This window comes from Crocodylus siamensis, chromosome 2, assembly GCF_052110815.1.
Source record: "Crocodylus siamensis isolate JL-2025a chromosome 2, ASM5211081v1, whole genome shotgun sequence".
Classification (NCBI taxonomy): domain Eukaryota; kingdom Metazoa; phylum Chordata; order Crocodylia; family Crocodylidae; genus Crocodylus; species Crocodylus siamensis.
In genome coordinates, this window is record NC_143396.1 from 151,411,265 (window position 1) to 151,429,265 (window position 18,001).

The following is an 18,001-nucleotide window of genomic DNA, read 5'->3' on the forward strand; positions in this document are numbered from 1 at the left end:
AGAAAGGGTGAAATTATCCATGGTTGAGCTTATCTTGCATGCATGTTCAAATGGAAGCAATGCATTTCTATTGCCACTCAAACACAAATACCTTATTTGCACTTAGTGTTGAAATTGTATGAGTTGGAACATGAGTTGCCTAAATGCCTACCCACTTTACCACGTGATTTTGAAAATCAAATTCACTTCCTGTGGTTTCTTTAAAATTTGAATAATATCACAGAGCTGTTGAGGATTACTGGTTAATAGGCCTAATTCTCCCCTTACACCATATGCAGTCATTTACAACATGTCAAAATGGTATTGTATTACACTTGTTTAAGGTGTATGCAGGCACAAAGTGCCATGCATTAGAGTATTATAACCAGTGCTTATATTAAAAGAAATACATTTGTAAAATATTACCCTTATCATTATTCAACTTCATTAATCAGCATAATAAAAAGATATGTTGCATGCATTTTAATTGCTTAGACATAATAATGTTCTAAATAACAATATATTAATGTTGTCACACTGGCATAGTCATTTATCTCTTGAGATCAAAAATATAAGCTGAGCACATTAGAAAACAAAACTTCTCTGCATGAAAGAGCAAAGTGGGTTTTAGTGCTCTAGAAAAACAGACCTGGACTCCATTGTGCAGGGGAGTATGGCAGTCTCTATGCTGTCTTTCATTCCAGGGCCCATTTTCAGTAAAACCAATACCAGTTGTGCCAAATTTGTGATGGTATATGATGTAAGAAATCACAGGGAGACAAACTGAACCCAGCCAAAACCACCATGCTCATTTTAATTAAGATACTTTACAGCCAATTTAATCTGACTTCTTAGAGTTGAAAGACTAGTTGCTAACACAGGAAACTAACCCCCTGAAGTTGCAGAGGTTCTTGAAATTGGGCCTCAGTTGCACCTGTTCTGATTTTTCATGGTGCACATACCAGCATTCTTAGTCATTTGAAGAAATGATAATGGTTTAATCCTTCCTGTTCTGCCTTTCATCAGTGGGGGTTTTCTTAGCTTTGATTACAGCCTACAAATTTTGCATGAACCAAAAAGAGCCTTTTTTTCCTCTTGAATATCTTGAAGTTCCATCCTTTTAGCCTGTGCAATTTCACACAGGGCTCATAAGGGTAGGGTGTTGTCTACATTTACCATAACAAGTAAGCAGCAGACACTTTGCTTTATCCGGCCATCTGTTTGGGTTTGAGGGAAAGGAACTGAAAGAGTTCTTACTGTACCATATGTTACCAGGACTCGGATAATTGTACATATGAACTTTTATATTCTCCATTTATCATTTGGTAGTTTGATAGTAGGAAATAAATCATTGGATTACAACACTTTAAAATGTAATCCTGGCACTCCCACCAGTTAAAGTAGCATTGTTATTTATAGATATTACATGAAGTCTGATGTTATGTTTAAGTGAGCGTTAAACAGTTCAGACTGTTGTATTGTTGCTATGCACCAGAGAACCTCTGTCAAAGTGACTTTGGCAATGCTACATATCCGCCTTTTCCCCTTTGTCTTAGAAATCTTTCACTAGTGTTTGTAGTCATCCATGTGTTTAGCATTGGAACATGCTATTGTTAGAATAACAAGGGCAAAGTCACATTGGGATTTTCAGAAAGAAAAAGTCAGTTCTTTACCTTGCTTCAAACCCAGTTAAATATTAAACTAGTCATGCCAAGGAGTTTTGTGAAAGTAATGAAAGTAAACAGTGAGGGCCAAACATAACCTAGTATGCAGTGTTTTTCATTTTAGAAAGGCTATCCCCCACAATGAGAATCAAGAACTTCAATTACGGGTTAGTAAAAATACCAGTGAAGGGCAAGAAAAACCTTTAGAAGTATGAAATGCAGTCCAACAGATCTTCTCCAAGTCATGAGGGTAGCTGGATCCCTGCATGCGCTGCATCCAGGTCATTTGAGTATTATACAGAGGGTTTTATGATCCTTTCATAGTATAGATGAAAGTTACTGCAGTCTCATCCATTTGATAAAAACTAGGTAAAGCCCTTAGAATCGCTGTGTTAATGTATCAACTACCTTGGGAGGCAGCCATGGTTTGGCTGAGATGCTTCTTTTCTCCTTTGCATTCAGATCTTTTAATAGGTCTGTGAGCAAAGACATGAGAGATTTTATAAAAGTGTATGATAGTATATTGAAAGGTGATCTCTAGGGCCAAAAAGAGAGTTTGAAATCTTTGAAAAATTATGAGGTTGACACACACATTTTGTATTATCATTGTGAAATTCTTGAGATGAGTGAGTTCAAAGGGTCTGTACCAAGTTTTTTGATCTGGCTCCAAATAAGGTTCTTTGTAATACAAATTGAACACTTTAAATTTTCTTTCTGTTAGGTAAAGGAGAGTAAAACATAACACTTTCACATATTGGAATATTTACCAAGGTACAGTATTATTAGATTTGGCTTTCCAGTGATTTTGAGTGGGAGAGCAATTTTTTTTCTGTCTTAGTTTGCATCCTTAGGTAGGACTTCTATCATTAGATATCCACTCCACAGGGAGAGACAAAAAGTACTAGACACTGAAAGAGTGATGGGAATTTCTGAACTATGATTTTAAATTCCCTTAAAACATTATACTTAGACCTTGATCCTGCAATAGGACCTGCTGGCAGGGACTCTGCATCCCTGCAGATTCCTTTGGGGGAAGACTAGGATTTGGTATTGCTGGATCCAAGATAAAATATTAGTTTTTCGACTTGTATCATAGCTAGAAGCCAAACCCTACTCTTATTGATGCCCAAAGGATATTTTGCTATTACTTTCAATGGAACCAGGCTGCTGTTCTTTCTCTTCCTCTCGCGTTGCTGAAAAATGAAGAACAGAGCAACTGCTTTTCCATTGTATGCCCCCATTTCTTTTGTTTGGATTATGGCTTGAACACTCAAGTGTTCTACATTGTATTTTATTTTACTTTAAGTGAACTTTTTGTCTGTATGTTAAAGATTATGATTAACATAAGATTATTTTCAAACAATAATTGTTTCCAGAATTGATGGTACTCTTTAGAAATAAAAATATTTCTCTCCTTCAAAGATTTAAATAACTTGGGTATGATGTACCATATTTTTTATTGATTTCCTTTTATATGTAAAAATCCTGCTTCTGATCCCGTATAAGTTTTAAAATTTACTTCATACCCCTTAAAAGACTCCATATTGACTATTCAGGGCAGTAAGATAAAGTCAAGAGGTGTTTGTGCTAGTGCATGAAGTTTAACATATCAAATCAAATGGCTTGTCTTAAATACACAAGGAAAACAGAGTTAACAAATGTGTTTGAATTGGCATTGGTATTCAACAGGTAACTCAAACATCCATTAGCGGTATATCAGAAGCTGTTCTGGAATTTGATTTGTGAAAGAAACTGTTCAAAGAGATTAGATTTTAGTGTGCATGTGTCTTCTCCCTAGCTGATACCTGAAAATTATAAGGCAAAATATGAGGAGAGAAATGGAAAGCACCATTAATCAAAATATTTTTCTTTCATATTTCCAGTAAGTCTCCATCCCCCCTTCTCCCCCTCGTTCACCTCCCTCCTTTTCTCCCCCGCCGAACTCACACACCTGTCTTTTCTCTGCCCTTATTTACAGTCTCCACTGGCATTAATAATCTAAGATGAACATAATAGAAAAAGTGACTTGGTCGAACTAAGTGCCTCGGGGTTAGCTTTCTCAAGATAGCCAATTCCCAACAGTACTGAAGGTTCAAGTGATCAAGGAGTAAGAAGTAATTTTTGTTAAAGATATCGCATTGTTAAAAAAAATCACCAACTGTCATCTGTCCTGCTCTTGCTCTAATTGCATTCTACGCAAAAAACAGTAATGCCCTCATGTGAAAAAAGCTGACAAATGGATACACTTTTACTGCTTCAAGAGGCTAGAAAGGATCCAAAATGATGTCAGCCTTTATCTCCAAGTGCCCTGGCTCTTCTTGGTTTGTCCAGCTTTACAGTTAATTAGAAAATGTGTGCGACTGCATTGTTCTTCAGATGGGGAGGGAGAAAGCAAAGTAGGTAACGAAGCCACATTATTGATTAATAACCAGAAAATACTGTGGTACAAGATCACCAATGCCAAAAAAAGATTTCTAATTTGGGTGTATTCCTTTATCTCCCACATGTGTGCATAGTTTTTTGTTCAGTGGAGCAGATTGCATTACCTCCCTTTTAGAGTTAGTACTACTTCTGTTCAGCTTTCTTGTAATATCGCTGTGGTATCACAATGTGTTTTCACATAAGTGAGAGCCATTTGCCACCTAAAGACACAAATAGTGGTCACCACCTTTTGACTCTAAAACTATGTGCAGTTCTTGCAGTCTAGAGGTTTGCTTAGCATACCTGTCTACCAGGTCAGAGAAAGGAAAAACCCTCCCTTTGTCTCGAGGCTGTTGTAGAATATGAGAGGAGATTATTAGAGGGATCCAGGGACTGCAGAAATTAGCCACATTAAAATGTCTTGACAAAACTACGTCCACATGTAATGACCTTGTGTCAGGGCACTTTGTCTTCACAATGCAAATATAAATAAATACAATAGATACATGCATGAATACATACATATGTACGATACAAATCTCAGGGTGTCACTCTTTCGCTTAACTCATGCTTGAGTGGCTCTCCAGGTAGTAGGGCTGAGTACTGCTTCACTAAAGATAGAGCCCAAAGCCAATGATTTATTTTTTCCCGTATCTGATTGTGTACCACTTTTTGTCAGTTCGTAGCTCGCTCGCTCTCTCTCGCACAGATTCCTAACATTGAAGAGTAACTACTTCCAAAAACATACCTTGTCATAGCTTGTGTGTTACCAAGGTGCATCTAATAATAGCAAGAATGGGAGTGAAACAGAAAGTTGTTTGTTTCCTCCTTCCTTTAGCAACAGTATCTTCTTTGTGTTTCATATTCCAGTTTTCTTGCTTTGATTTTTCTTCTCAGTAAATTGTTAGTTTTATACCCAGCTCTTTGTCTCCTTTTCTCTTTGACTAAATCACTGCAGGATTCTATATCTAGGCTTCATTAGAACCAAGGAGATAAGCATGCTTTGTTACTTTAAACCTAGACTTAGCTTCCCCCAATGTTTCCAGGTAAAAGTCCTCAGCAAAGAATTAAAAGTTAGGAAATACTTAAATGTAAAACTTTTGGGAAATCGTAGGGTACCTTGGAGAGTCGTGGATGACAACTTGTAGCACAGATCATTATGGAAGTAGAGTTGAAAGCCTTTATTTAGGACTTCTTTCCTTTTTAAAATATAGTAATTTAGGCATAGCTATCTAACAGATTAAATAAGTAAAAAATGACTGATATCTGTGTACAATATGCCAATACTTGTTTTTTCTGTAATCCTGTTCAAATTTTCACTTCAATCCCCATCTACTATTTGGGGACAAAATGTGAAGCCCACTGCTGGCTGGAAAAAGAAAGAAAGAGCTCTCTCTCGCGCTCTCTTCCCCCCCCCCCCAACCTTCTCCCTAACAGGTTGGCAGGAAAGATTCTGTCTCCAATGTCATACTGATTCATAGGCTAGTTTAGGATATAAAAGAGCTAAAGAATCTATAGCTAAGAAAACCAAGAGGGAAGCACTTGAGGAAGCTTAATACAGAATATTAAGCTTTTCCACATACTGGTGCTTCTCAGTGGTAATGAAATTAAAATGACTGACAAAAAAAAAAAATCCTGCATCTTTATTAAGACCCATTAGTCATGGTTTCCTCTTCTGTGTGAAGCACATCTATTTTATATGGCACTGGTATTTGGTATTTTAGGCTATGTCTATTCAAGGGGTGGTGGGGAGAAAGTTGACTTTTTTGATCTACTGCACTTTTGCTCAAGGTGTTTAGCTGTGAATGTCCTTTGGTATATGAGCCCAAGTGTTGTATAGCATTTGAGTGATTTGTTAACACAACTTCAAAGTGATCATCTCACACCTCTGAGTGTGCGTTTTCATACTGTTGAGATCAAAAGCAATGCAGTATCTAAATTTGAAGTTTTTAATACATAGACATACAGGCAATATAACTTCTGGAGCTCTTGAAGTGATTGCTCAGTTAAACGTACAGGAATCCTTCTGAAAATTTATCTTTATCAACTGAATTCTGGTGTAAATTCCTGAGAGTGGTTAAGCAATGCCGAAGGAGGCCAGGTTCATGTCATTGCTGGATGATGCAGTTCTCTGACTCTAAAGTGTTGTTCCTCCCTCCTCTCACTTTTACTTCACATTCTAGGAATTGACTCTCTTTTGCTTCTAAGTATTCTTACAACAGAAAACAGTTTAGCAAATCATATTGGGTGACTAGTGGATATGGCTTTATAATGTACTTTTCATGTTTGTTCTTACTTGATTTAATTAATGTCACCTTTTAATTTCTTTCAAGTAATAAAAAATGCATTTTTAGACCATTTTGAAAACTCATTAACTTTATATTTCAGTGACTAGTTATTCAGGAATGCGTACGGTTGTTTTTTCATTCCATTGATGAGAAAAATGAGATTAAAGGCTTGTCTATATGGGAATCTATTGGGAAATAAGTGTGTGAATTTATGCACAGTAGCTACTCTGCACTGCCTCTGTGTGGGCAGTCCTTTTTCATTTTAAGAACATCTGCTGTAGCCTATTTACTAATATAGACAAACCCTAAAGAACTGGTTATTTCATTTGATTGAGATTATTGTGTCTCTTGGGAGAGACCTAGTCTGTAGAGTTCCTTACCAAGTAATTCAACATATTTCAAGTAATTAAATCAAACTTCAGATTCACTATCTAGCCACCTGATGGAACAAGACCCAGATCACATTGATCGATGTTGCCTGAACAAAGTATTGAAGACTTGAAACTAATTAAGGCCACTGACAGCCATTCATTTAAAGGCACAATGGGGGGGGGGAGTGAGTACTTTAATTAGTGTGACTCAAAGAGCTGCTCTAATTAAAGCGCCTGGAGCGTCTCGTGTATTAGTGTCCCTGCGCTTAAAAATGGTGGCGGGGCACTTTATCTAAAGCTCATTCACTGAGCTTTAGATAAAGTGCCCCTGCCGCCATTTTTAAACATGGGGATGCTGATGCAAGAGATGCTGGAGTACAGTAATTACCACGTTCCAGCAGACTTGATTAATTGAGTCTGCTCCAATGGATTTTAATTACAGTGCATCAGAGCAACCTCGCTGCTGTGTATAGGTGCCCAATGGGATCCAATCCCTGCTCCCAGTGGTAGCACTTCCTGGCATGCCACGTGTGCTGGTAGGACATGCTCTTTCGGATCAAGGATCAGATCCCAATTGCGTGCTACTTGCCAGTGCAGGGGGGAACCTGGGATCATAATCCCAGCTCCCCCCGCACCAGCAAGTTGCAAGCATTACGGACAGTCCACCACTGGTGCTCAATCAGCTGTGGCGTGGTCCCAATCCAATCAATGATCACCTAATTGTTGGCTGATGGAAACCACACTGAGATGGTGGGAGACCCTGGGTGGGCTTAACTCTGCCACATGTTCTATTTAAGGCACCATGGAAATAGCCCCAAAAATATTACATATTTCCCATTTTAGCCTAACCCATTCAAAGCATGGTGAGATCATTGTGCTGTATGGTCTGTCATCTTTGTTCTTTTTTATATCCATTTCTGTACACTCCTTTCTCCCAGTTGACTGAAAACCATTTAATACCTTTTTGCAGAAATTTCAGAAGATATGTAGGGGGCTTTTGGTGTGCCTTTAGTGGGCATTTATCAGCCATGTTGGGTGGAAATATAAATCTCAAATCATTGTACCATACTGCTCTTCTTCCTGAATAATCTACATACTACATATAATTTATGGTTGCTTACAGAAGTTTAAAAAAAAAAGCTCTTTACTGGGGGGAAACACCACATTAGTTCAACCTGGTTCTGCAGTATCTACATAGATCAGGGACATTTGCAGCACTTTTTGGCTCTGATCTAAAGTTGATTCGACTGCCTGTTAGCTAAAAGCACCCAAAAAATCCTCACTAAAGTACTCAGTGTACACAGACATTGGGTGAGCTGGGTATAACTAACGCAGTACCTGTTTTGGTCGTATGCCAGGCTTGGTGCAGGAGCACATCGAGTTTAAAGTAAAGCCCGATTTTCTTTTTTACGTCTGTAAACAGCGTATATGTACATTAACCAAACACTGAACATACTTATTACTGTACTTCCTTGAAGCTAATGAGATATATTTTTGTACATTGTTTTCCAGCACAAGGATGGACATCAAACAGTATTGCACCATCTGGAGCTGCTGCAGCAAGTACTAAGTCTTTAATGCAACCTCAGCTAACAGAGCAGGACACTTTAATTCAAAGAGCAGAGCATATTCCAGCAGGAAAGCGTACCCCGATGTGTGCCCAGTGTGATCAGGTCATTAGGTTTGTATCCATCAATGAACATCTTATGCCAAATTCATTTTGAAAGACTAGCTTTGTTCCGTTGTTTATTATTACTTCATAATACGCATTAAGGCTCCATTTCATTTAAACAGCACACCATTTTCATGTATGATTTACCTAACAGATTGAGTCTGAAACTGGTAATACAGGTAGCAAGTGTAGAGGCCACTATTCTCTCTCAATAGTCATGAGCAATTTTAGAACCTGTTTTAATGAATGGAAGTGTTGGCCAGGAAGCAAAAAAAATAAAACCTAAAACAACTAAGCCAGCTTTGAGTAAATCACAATTTCCAGTCCAGTCACTTAGGAGTTAATAGATTGAAAGGCAAATAGATAATACGGAAATCATATAAGCAATAACAAAGTATACTTTAAGCAAGAGTGGGTAAGTGGAAAAAAAAGGAGGAAATCTTCTAGTCCCAATCATACATTTTAAAAAAAAAAAACAGTTTTAATCATAGCTAACACTGTATTACAACTTTGTATCCTGACATGCGTGATCTCAGTATCCATGCCATCATCATCCAAGGTTGTCCTTCATCCAAGGATATTAGTGTCCCATGACTTCGACTTACCTAAAAAAGTTTAAAAGTTGACTGAAGTTAAATTAGATAAATATTCTGTGACTGAGATTGTGCTAAATACATCCCATTGTACAACAGTGCTCTCCTTGTTTCATCAGAAATCCAAAAGGAAGGGTGTCCTGCGTATACAGCATAGCCAGTGACTTCTGACAAGTAGTTTTTGGACCGCACATCAAAGGGATTGTGAATGCATTTTATGACTGGGTGATCATTCCAGATGCTTAGTTCCCTGTCTTTTGGGAAAAGATGCATCTCCTCACAGCTTTGTTGTAGTTTGGAAATATATTTTTGAATCATCTTTTGTTCTCATGGTCAATTTTTTTTAAAGTATAAAAACAGAGAAAAGCAGACATGGCATACCTGGATTGTTCAGGTTCGTTATCTCATAGCAAAATAAATTATGGTAACATTTCCTTTTGTGTTCTGTAACGTTTATTAACCTTTTTCAGCTATAAAAGAGAATGGAATTGGCAATGCACGATAATTTTCCCTGCAGTTGAGAAAACAAGCTGCCTTGATCAGAATTGGAAACTGTTCTTAAGATTCACTTTTCGTAAAAATTACCATACGTGTATTACATGCATTAATGTTTCCAAACATAGTAAGCAATCAACTTTATTACAGCATAGCAGCCATGTTTTGCAATCCAAGTCATACAAACTGAGCCAACTCTGTAGCCACACGATATACACAGCTGAATTGAACTCAGCTTTTTTCTGCCTTCATTAGATTTTCATTATGATAGTTCCCTATCAGGTCAATTAACATTAGGTTAACTTTAGACTTCTGACTGGTAACTGATCTGAGAGAAGATATATTGGAAAGATTTAATTTAAATTTTTCTGTTATTTCAATTAAATATCAAGATATTGATGGTATGATCTAAATTCCAAATGTAGCCATGCAGTCATTCCAATGTAAACTTTAAATGGATCTAAATATACTAAATATTTGCTCCCTTTATTACTCTAGATTGTAAGCTCCTTGGTGGAGGCACTGTCTTTCTTTGTGTTTGCAGCATCTAACTGAGTGAGGCTCTGGTATATGATCAGAAAGCCTAGGCTTTAAATCACATGCACACGTGCACACATGCGCACGCACACTTCCGTAAAATCAGCTATTATTGTTACTACATAGATGCTTTTTATCACTCCATGAGGTGGGAGGGGGGCTGCCTAATTGTGAACAGGGGAGTATGTGGTCCATATGTTCAAAAAGTGTGATGTCCTGACTAACAGTACCTACAATTCTGTCATTTGCTCTAGAATTGCTGGCATATCGTTAATGAACACTTAGAAATGTTAGAGGACCTGCATGCTGATTCGTTTTCCCATTAATTCTAACTATTTCCTACATAAATCGTATAAACTCTTATACGAGAATTTATGCCTATAATATTGGATTGAACAACCTTTTGAACACAAATAAAAATGACAGCTGCAGTAAAATTTGCATACCGTATTCAATTTTAAGATTACTACTGCTTCTTTTCTAAAAGAAGTCTACATGTTATGCATGTAAAGAGAATAGTGTCTCATATGATGACTTATCTGCCTTTCAGTAGTCTATTTTTATATTGCTTCAAATTATCCCAGTCCTTTCCATAGGTTACATTTTTATATCTTGTAAATGCAAGCACAGTTATTAAAAACAAGAATGATTTCATTTGATGATCAACTGACAGTACATTAATCAATGTACTAAACTGGCTTGCTACTTCTATATAACAGTGGTTCGGAAGACAAGGCTAGGTTTTGGAGTTCAAGTTTTAGCATAATTACAGTTCATGCCCTTAATGGTAGTATTACCTATGAAAAGGTAGGATCAGGATCAAGTGACATTCCATTGTACACCTGTTTTGCAGCCAAAATGCACTGTAGAGTGGGTTACTTTACACTAAGGCGTAGAATAACCCAGGCCTGTTGAGCCAAAGAAAAATTTCTTAAACACATCTTACAACTTTTTAATATAGCCTTAATTATTCATATGCTAATAATCTAAAGGCTTCAAAGTTTTCCTAGAGTTTCACTTTACTTCACTTTTCTTTCTTTTGGTGGCAGTATTGAAACCAAAGTCAAACTGTGTTCTATGAAATATCTGTAATGAGGATCTGAAAGACTGGTAACTGATAGTTCCTAAAAGTTTGTGAAACTCAGTAAGTCTCTGAATGCTGAAATATGGAACTGGCTGGCACTTTGAAACCCAAATTTGTGTTCCCAGGGTCTCTATTAGGAATGTAGTTCTGTGTATGTGTGCATGATAGGTGATTTATTTTTTAAGATAACTTCATGTAGTTGAATTATTTTAATGGTGCAACAGGTAAATATTAGAAATGCCATTTTTCTCATATAAAAATTGCATGTCATAGTCTGCCTGTGACTGAAAAAGGAGAAAATTGGTCCTAACCTGCTTTTTTTTTTTTTTCTTTTTTTAAGTGCTCTATTTAGTTAAATATGAAGTGTTTTTACCAAGTGAGCAGATTTAGATATTTCCAATTTTCTTACCACTAAGTTACATTCTTGGTTTGGTATCATGATACAGTCCACATGGCAACTTAGCTGAATGTGATTGCTTCTTGAAATTGTGGATGTGATTAAGTTTTTGACTCAGGCTTACATGTTTAAGCATTTGCACAATTTAAGCAGTTGCACGTTTGTGAACATGTGAGTGCAGGCATGCAGCTTTGATCCTAGGAGATATTGCTACCACATTTGACTTGGAACTGTTGGAAAGGAAAAGTGCTTAGATACAGTGTTATACCATTTCCTCTCCACCGGTATTCCAACATGCTGTCTTGAAAAGCTAGCCTCAAAATGTTAAACTGTAAGTTGTGGGGAGCTAAATGTAAAAGATGTTGTAAAAAGTCCTTCCTTTCCCTTTACTAGAGTACTTTCCTTCCACTTTGCAGCTATTCAGGCCTGTTATTTTGGTACAGATGACAAGAAACATGATCCTACTGTAGCTAAGAGAACTGCCTCAGTGTCAGTCCTGTGCTAATTAATCCATTAAATTAGCCTGTGCTGACACTGTGAGAAGAGCGCATTTTGTTGTACATAAGGACTTGTATTGTTTGATCTGTACATAACTGAAAGGGCATTGATGTAAAAAGGTGCTTGTACAGAGGCTGAAGGGTATCAAGTTAAGTCAGTGTTTGCACTGTTCAGGCATCCACAAGGAAGTCTGGAGTTTGGCTACAGTAATTCTGGACTGATTTCTCAAAGGTACAAGAACAGTTTTCTTAAAACTGTTTAACTACATTTGCCAGTGGTCAAATGTGATCAGATACTATTTTGTAAATAAATTCTGTTCTTCTTACAAGATGAAACCCGAGCAATTTTAAGTTTGTTTTTATCCTGTTTTGTTTTGCTGTCCTCTCCTATTTTTTAAGGCAGGTATTCCATCAAATTAACAAATAGGTGTGGAAAAGAAGAATTATCCACACCTTCCTTCAGTAAAATTTCCCACTGTCTTCTGCCCACTTACTTTCCAATCCTGTGGCTACCTCCAATCTCCTCACCCCACTTTTCCCTGGAAATTAATTGCAAAAATACATCTCCTTCTCTTTCCCTTCTCCAGCTGTTTTAGTAGTAAGAAAAAATTGCTGTCTTACTCCAGAAATGTTCTGAGTCCTTACATTATTTCTTTTTTCATTTGGTAATATGGTGGATGCTAATGCACTAGATTGATTCATATTGCCTGATAACCATGGATCCAGGTATTCCATTTGCCACAGAAAAACATGGATATTCTCCTTCAAAGGAGAAAAACATGGGAAACCATAGGTTTCCCCTTGCAGGCTGGAACTCTTCCAGCCTGAAGGGGGCTGCTTGGGGCTGGGGGGAGCAGGAGGAGTGTGACCACAGGTAGGGGACACCACATTCATGTACACATGCACATGTGCTTGTAGCAGTTAGGCAGCATGGTGGAGAGCAGCTCCCACAGCTCCCCACAGGTAAATCTTTGGGGGGGTAGGGCAGGGTATTGTGGGGCAAGTGCCCTGCAAATTTCTGCTCCCACAGTGGGCACAGGACTGCAGCCCAGCTGGACAAGTACAGGTAGGAGTCACCTCTATGGCCCAGCAGGGGAGGATGGAGCAGGGTAGTGGGACTTGTTGCTGCTGCCACCACCACTGGGACCCCTGCACAAGCTGTGCCAACAGCAATGCACTAAGTAACAGACCAGGGGGAAGGCACTGCCCTCACCTCCTCCCATTGCCAGCTGCTCACTCACTCAGCTGTGGCTCTACCGTGGAGGTGAAGTGGGCTGGGGTGGGGAGCAGTGCAGTTGGCCTAAGGGGAGTGGCAGCAGTGGCCAGGCCATGGTAGCAGGATAGAGCTGCAGCCCAGCATGTGAGCAGCTGGCAGTGGGAAGAGGTGAGGGCAGTGCAGTCGTACCCCCTTAGTCTGTTATTCCATGTGCTGCTGGTAGCCTGGCTGGTGTAGGGTTCCTGGTGGCAGTGGCAACAAGACTTGCTGCCCCACCCTGTCTTCCTGCACCAGGTCCCCCCAGCTGGGCCATGGAGGTGGCTCCTGCCCATGCCAGTTTAGCCAGGCTGTAGCCCTAAACCCTGCTATGGGTGCACAAATCTTGGGGGGGCACCCCTGCTACCTCACACATCTCTGCCTTACTCCACCCACCCCTCCCTGTCCCACACACTGGGAGACTGTGGGTGAGGGGCAGAGGGGCAGGAGTGAAGGGCACCAGCAGTCTGCTTTAAAATTGTAAATATATCAATAAAGCATTATGTCCAACTGATACGTATATATGTAGTGGTGTTTCATTTTAACCACAGAAAAATGGGGATTTTAGGGAGTTTTAATCAAAGAAGTTTGGATTTTTAAACAGAGAAAACCAGACTTGCTGGGATCATTTGATCTCAGCAATATTCCTGCCTAGAGCAGGGGGATTGGACTATGATCTTTCAAGGTCCCTTCCAGCCCTTAATTTCTATGATTCTATAATCCCAGATTAACACAGTTGATGTACCAAAATTAGTGTTTTAGAAGCTTCAGCATTTTGCATATATTAAATAAATTATGATAGCTTGACTTTTTCTTTTATTCTGGGTGTGGAATATACTTGCCTAACTTTTGATGATGGTAGAAAACTGCCATGTCTCACCTGGTATGGTTAGTCCCTGTAACAAACTTGCTGCATGAAAACCTCTATTGAATTTTTCTTTTTCTCCAGGGGAACTGATCTTATTAGGTCTTAATGGAGCTAAATCTATTTTAACATTAGTAACCTTGATACAAATGTACACTGAAGGAAAGTATAATTAAATTAAGTATCTTTCTTTTTTTGCAATGGATGGAAATAGTTTGGAATGCAAAGAGACATTTTTTTCTTCCTGAACAATGACCAGCACTCTAGCACTGTGTTTTATAGTGTTCAAAAATAAAACTCTGAAATGCAGTGTAACAAAAAGCCACTAGCACACATTATGACCAAAAATCATTTTAGGCATAATTTGAAATGTGTTAAAATGGGCACAGAATTATTCAACAGTGCAAAAGATATTGATTGATAAAGGTTTGTAATTCATATTACAAAGTCATTAGCAGTGATTTACATAAATCAGTTATTTAAACTTCCCATTGCTGTCACTACAGTGGCATAACATTGTCTAAACTAGTCTGTTCTGTTTTAACCAGAGGACCTTTTTTGGTGGCTTTGGGAAAATCATGGCATCCAGAGGAGTTTAATTGTGCCCACTGCAAAACCTCCATGGCTTATATTGGGTTTGTGGAAGAGAAAGGGGCCCTCTACTGTGAGGTCTGTTATGAAAAGTTCTTTGCTCCTGAGTGTTCTCGATGCCAGAGGAAGATACTTGGAGTAAGTTATCAGTGCCATGCATGGCTTACATAAAATTATGGTGAATATTAATGACAACATGTTTCTCTATGTGTAATGGAAAATATTTGCCTGCCTGAAAAACTTTATTACAGATCATTACATTTTGTTCTTTTTCAGTAGCAAGTCCATTGAAGATCTTTTCCATTTACAATACATTGGGTTAAGATGCAGAAGTAGGGAACCACAATCTCTCTCTCTCTCTCTCTCTCTCTCTCTCTCTCTCTCACACACACACACACGATGTTTAACCATGGTACTACCAGTACTACCACTGTTGAATAATTCTGTGCCCATATATATGGACATTAAGGTGGCCTTGGTACATCAGCTATGTTAATCTGGGATTGTAGAATATATATATAGGCACAGAATTATTCAACAGTGGTAGTTAAACATCCTGTAATATACATATATATCTCATCTAAATACACACACATATATGTATGTATGTATAGGTGTGTGGAGAGAGAGAGAGAGAAGGTATTTAGATGGGACATATATGTATATTGCAGGATGTTTACCATGGTCCTGTCAGAATTTAGATGCCCTTTCTATAGCTAATTTTGCTTCTTCTGTAACTAGTTTAGCTCCATTAAAGCTGACATTATGTAAATAAGACTGTAGGGTATACAGTTCTATCCATGCCAATATCCGTCTGCCCTTTTTTTATCTCTGGCATTATTGAAGAAGAGAATCTGTAATTTTCTCTTTCCAGAGTTCAGCTTTTTCTCCTAGTTCTTAGATGTTCTTAGGAAAAGAGCTTTAATTGGCAGATTCTTACAGAATTTAAAGAGAAAAATGTAAAACAAGGAGAAATGATCACATTTTGCTGGACACTGTGGGATGTATGTTTTGGCTGGCCTTGAGGGGCAGTGAAATATTCCCAACCAAATTGGGTAGAAAAATTCTTTTCATCTCAAAGTGCAAACTTGTGGCCTTGGCACTGCAGGCCTTAAGTCCCATTCAGTATTATATCGTCTTTCAAAACAGAACAACATGGTCATAATTCTTTAACATGTTCTGATTAATTATTCCCAGACTTTGTGAAATTTGAGACATACTGTCTGAAATCAGTGGGGTTGCTTTCAGAGGTGTGTACTGCTCAATATGAGTAAGTGACAAACTTCCCCAGCATCTGCTTACTGCCACAGATGGAAACCTATTGCAAAGAGAACTGGTACCGTTAGATTTCAGCTCCCCACATGTCACCCAAAGAATTTTCAGCCAGTCCTTACTCACAGATAGAGACACACATACCAAGATGTGTAAATGTTCATTGATTCTAGAGTCAGCTTGTACAGGAGAGTACAAAACCAAAGTATTTTGATAAGCAAAACACCAAGTTCAGAACATGATTATCCCAATTCACTCATTGCAGCAAGGTTACCTTATTAATGTCTATTTTTTAACCACCAACAGGAAGTCATCAATGCTTTGAAACAAACTTGGCATGTTTCCTGTTTTGTGTGTGTGGCCTGTCATAATCCCATCCGCAATAATGTCTTTCATTTGGAAGATGGGGATCCGTACTGTGAAACAGGTGAGCTATTAAAAAACAACAATTAATTCCTGGAAATTCGTAGCTAAGATTGCTGCTAGGGTTTTTAAAAATATATATCTATCCAGGTATTTGTTTTTCTCTCCTTCACTTTGACAGATATTTTCCAACTAGCCCTTGTTAACTATTCAGTGTAGCCCAGAGGTGCTTAACCCCTGGCCCAAGGAACTATGTCATCCAGCCCATGGGGTTCCCCAAGATCCAGAAATCTGGTGGCAGGGGAATGGTGGCAGCATTAATTGTTAGGGGTGTGCAGTATTTTATTCAGATTAAGATTTGGCCCAAATTGGGGATAATGATTTCATTCGGATCACTGTCATGATTCGATTTGGCCAAATCTGAATCTGGTGATTCTGAAGATTCAATCCTGATTCAGAGAATCAGTGATTTGGCCATAGACACAGCTTTAAATGGCTCATGAACGCTGAGATGGTGGGGCAGATGGAGCGTCCCACAGGAGCAATGGGGTGGGGGGGCTGCCTGCTCTGCAGCAAACTTGGAAGTACTCTGTGCCACTTCCAGGACTGCTGATGAGTGCACAGGGGGTCCCTCTACACCCCCTGGCAATCAGTAAATCGGCAGTTGGCCACAGGGTGACCCCAGGTATCCCCCCACACCCAGAAGGCACCAGTCACCAAGCTGGGGTGGGGTCCCTTGTATGTTCCCCCATGGACCAGGAAGTGGACTGGAAGTGTTTCTGGTCCACTTCTGGATCCACTGCCAAGTGCTCTGGGGACCTCCCCGTGCTCCCATGGGACACTCCATCTGCCCCCAGCATCTCAGCATTCATGAGCCACCTCGTTCCTTGTGTTATATAGAAAAAACATTTAAAGTTGTGTCTATGTCTGAATCATCAAATCTTTCCAAATCTAATCACCGACTGAAGTTTTGCACAGCCCTATTAATTGCCACTCCCTGCTGCTAAACTTCCAGACGCAGCTCCCAGAGTGCCCATGCCATGGTGCTGCTGCTGCCAGAGTCCAAACTGCTACTGCAGAAACAGTGGCAGCAGTAGCAGCCTAGGCATGTAAGATTCCCTTCCCTGCATTCCTCCATCTACAAGGCTTAGCATACTCCCACCAACTGACCTGGGTGCTGAATGAGTTCACTATGTCTCTGACCTATACTTTAAGGAAGCTAGACATTAAGGTGGCCTTTTTAAGGACACAGGAACAAGCTACCTCAACGCCCTTCCCATTTTTGTCACAACAGTACACCAGACTGATTACTCAGCAATCTCTTTAACCAGTTGAAACTCAAAAAAGAAATCCTATAAGAAGTAGAAACCTGGCCGTAGTACTAAGGAAGAATATAAGACAAGTGCACAGGCATGTAGGGAGATGATTAGGAAGCCCAAGTCATGATTTGAGATGCAACTTTCAAGGAACATAAGAGGCAATAAAAAGGGATCCTACAAGTATGTGAAAAGTAAAAGGAAGAGCAAAGAAACTATAGTTTCCTTATGGAATGCAGAAGGTAATCTAGTTATAAATGATGCAGAGAAAGCTGAAGTATTTAATGCCTTTTTTATGTCATCCTTCATATATAGGGGCAGCTACCAAATGACCAGTGTATTTG

The 18,001-nt window shown here is 39.0% G+C and overlaps 1 protein-coding gene across 9 annotated transcripts in view; it reads left to right on the plus strand.

Moving 5' to 3' along the window:
• Positions 1–18,001, plus strand: part of PDLIM5 (PDZ and LIM domain 5) — a 190,460-nt gene that overhangs the window by 165,318 nt on the left and 7,141 nt on the right. For all 9 annotated transcript variants that reach the window (XM_090037097.1, XM_090037084.1, XM_090037089.1 and 6 more), the window contains 3 exons: positions 8,236–8,404; positions 14,664–14,844; positions 16,285–16,405. In XM_090037097.1, coding sequence (XP_089893223.1) covers positions 8,236–8,404; positions 14,664–14,844; positions 16,285–16,405 — 471 coding nt within the window. The remainder of the gene's footprint in view (positions 1–8,235; positions 8,405–14,663; positions 14,845–16,284; positions 16,406–18,001) is intronic.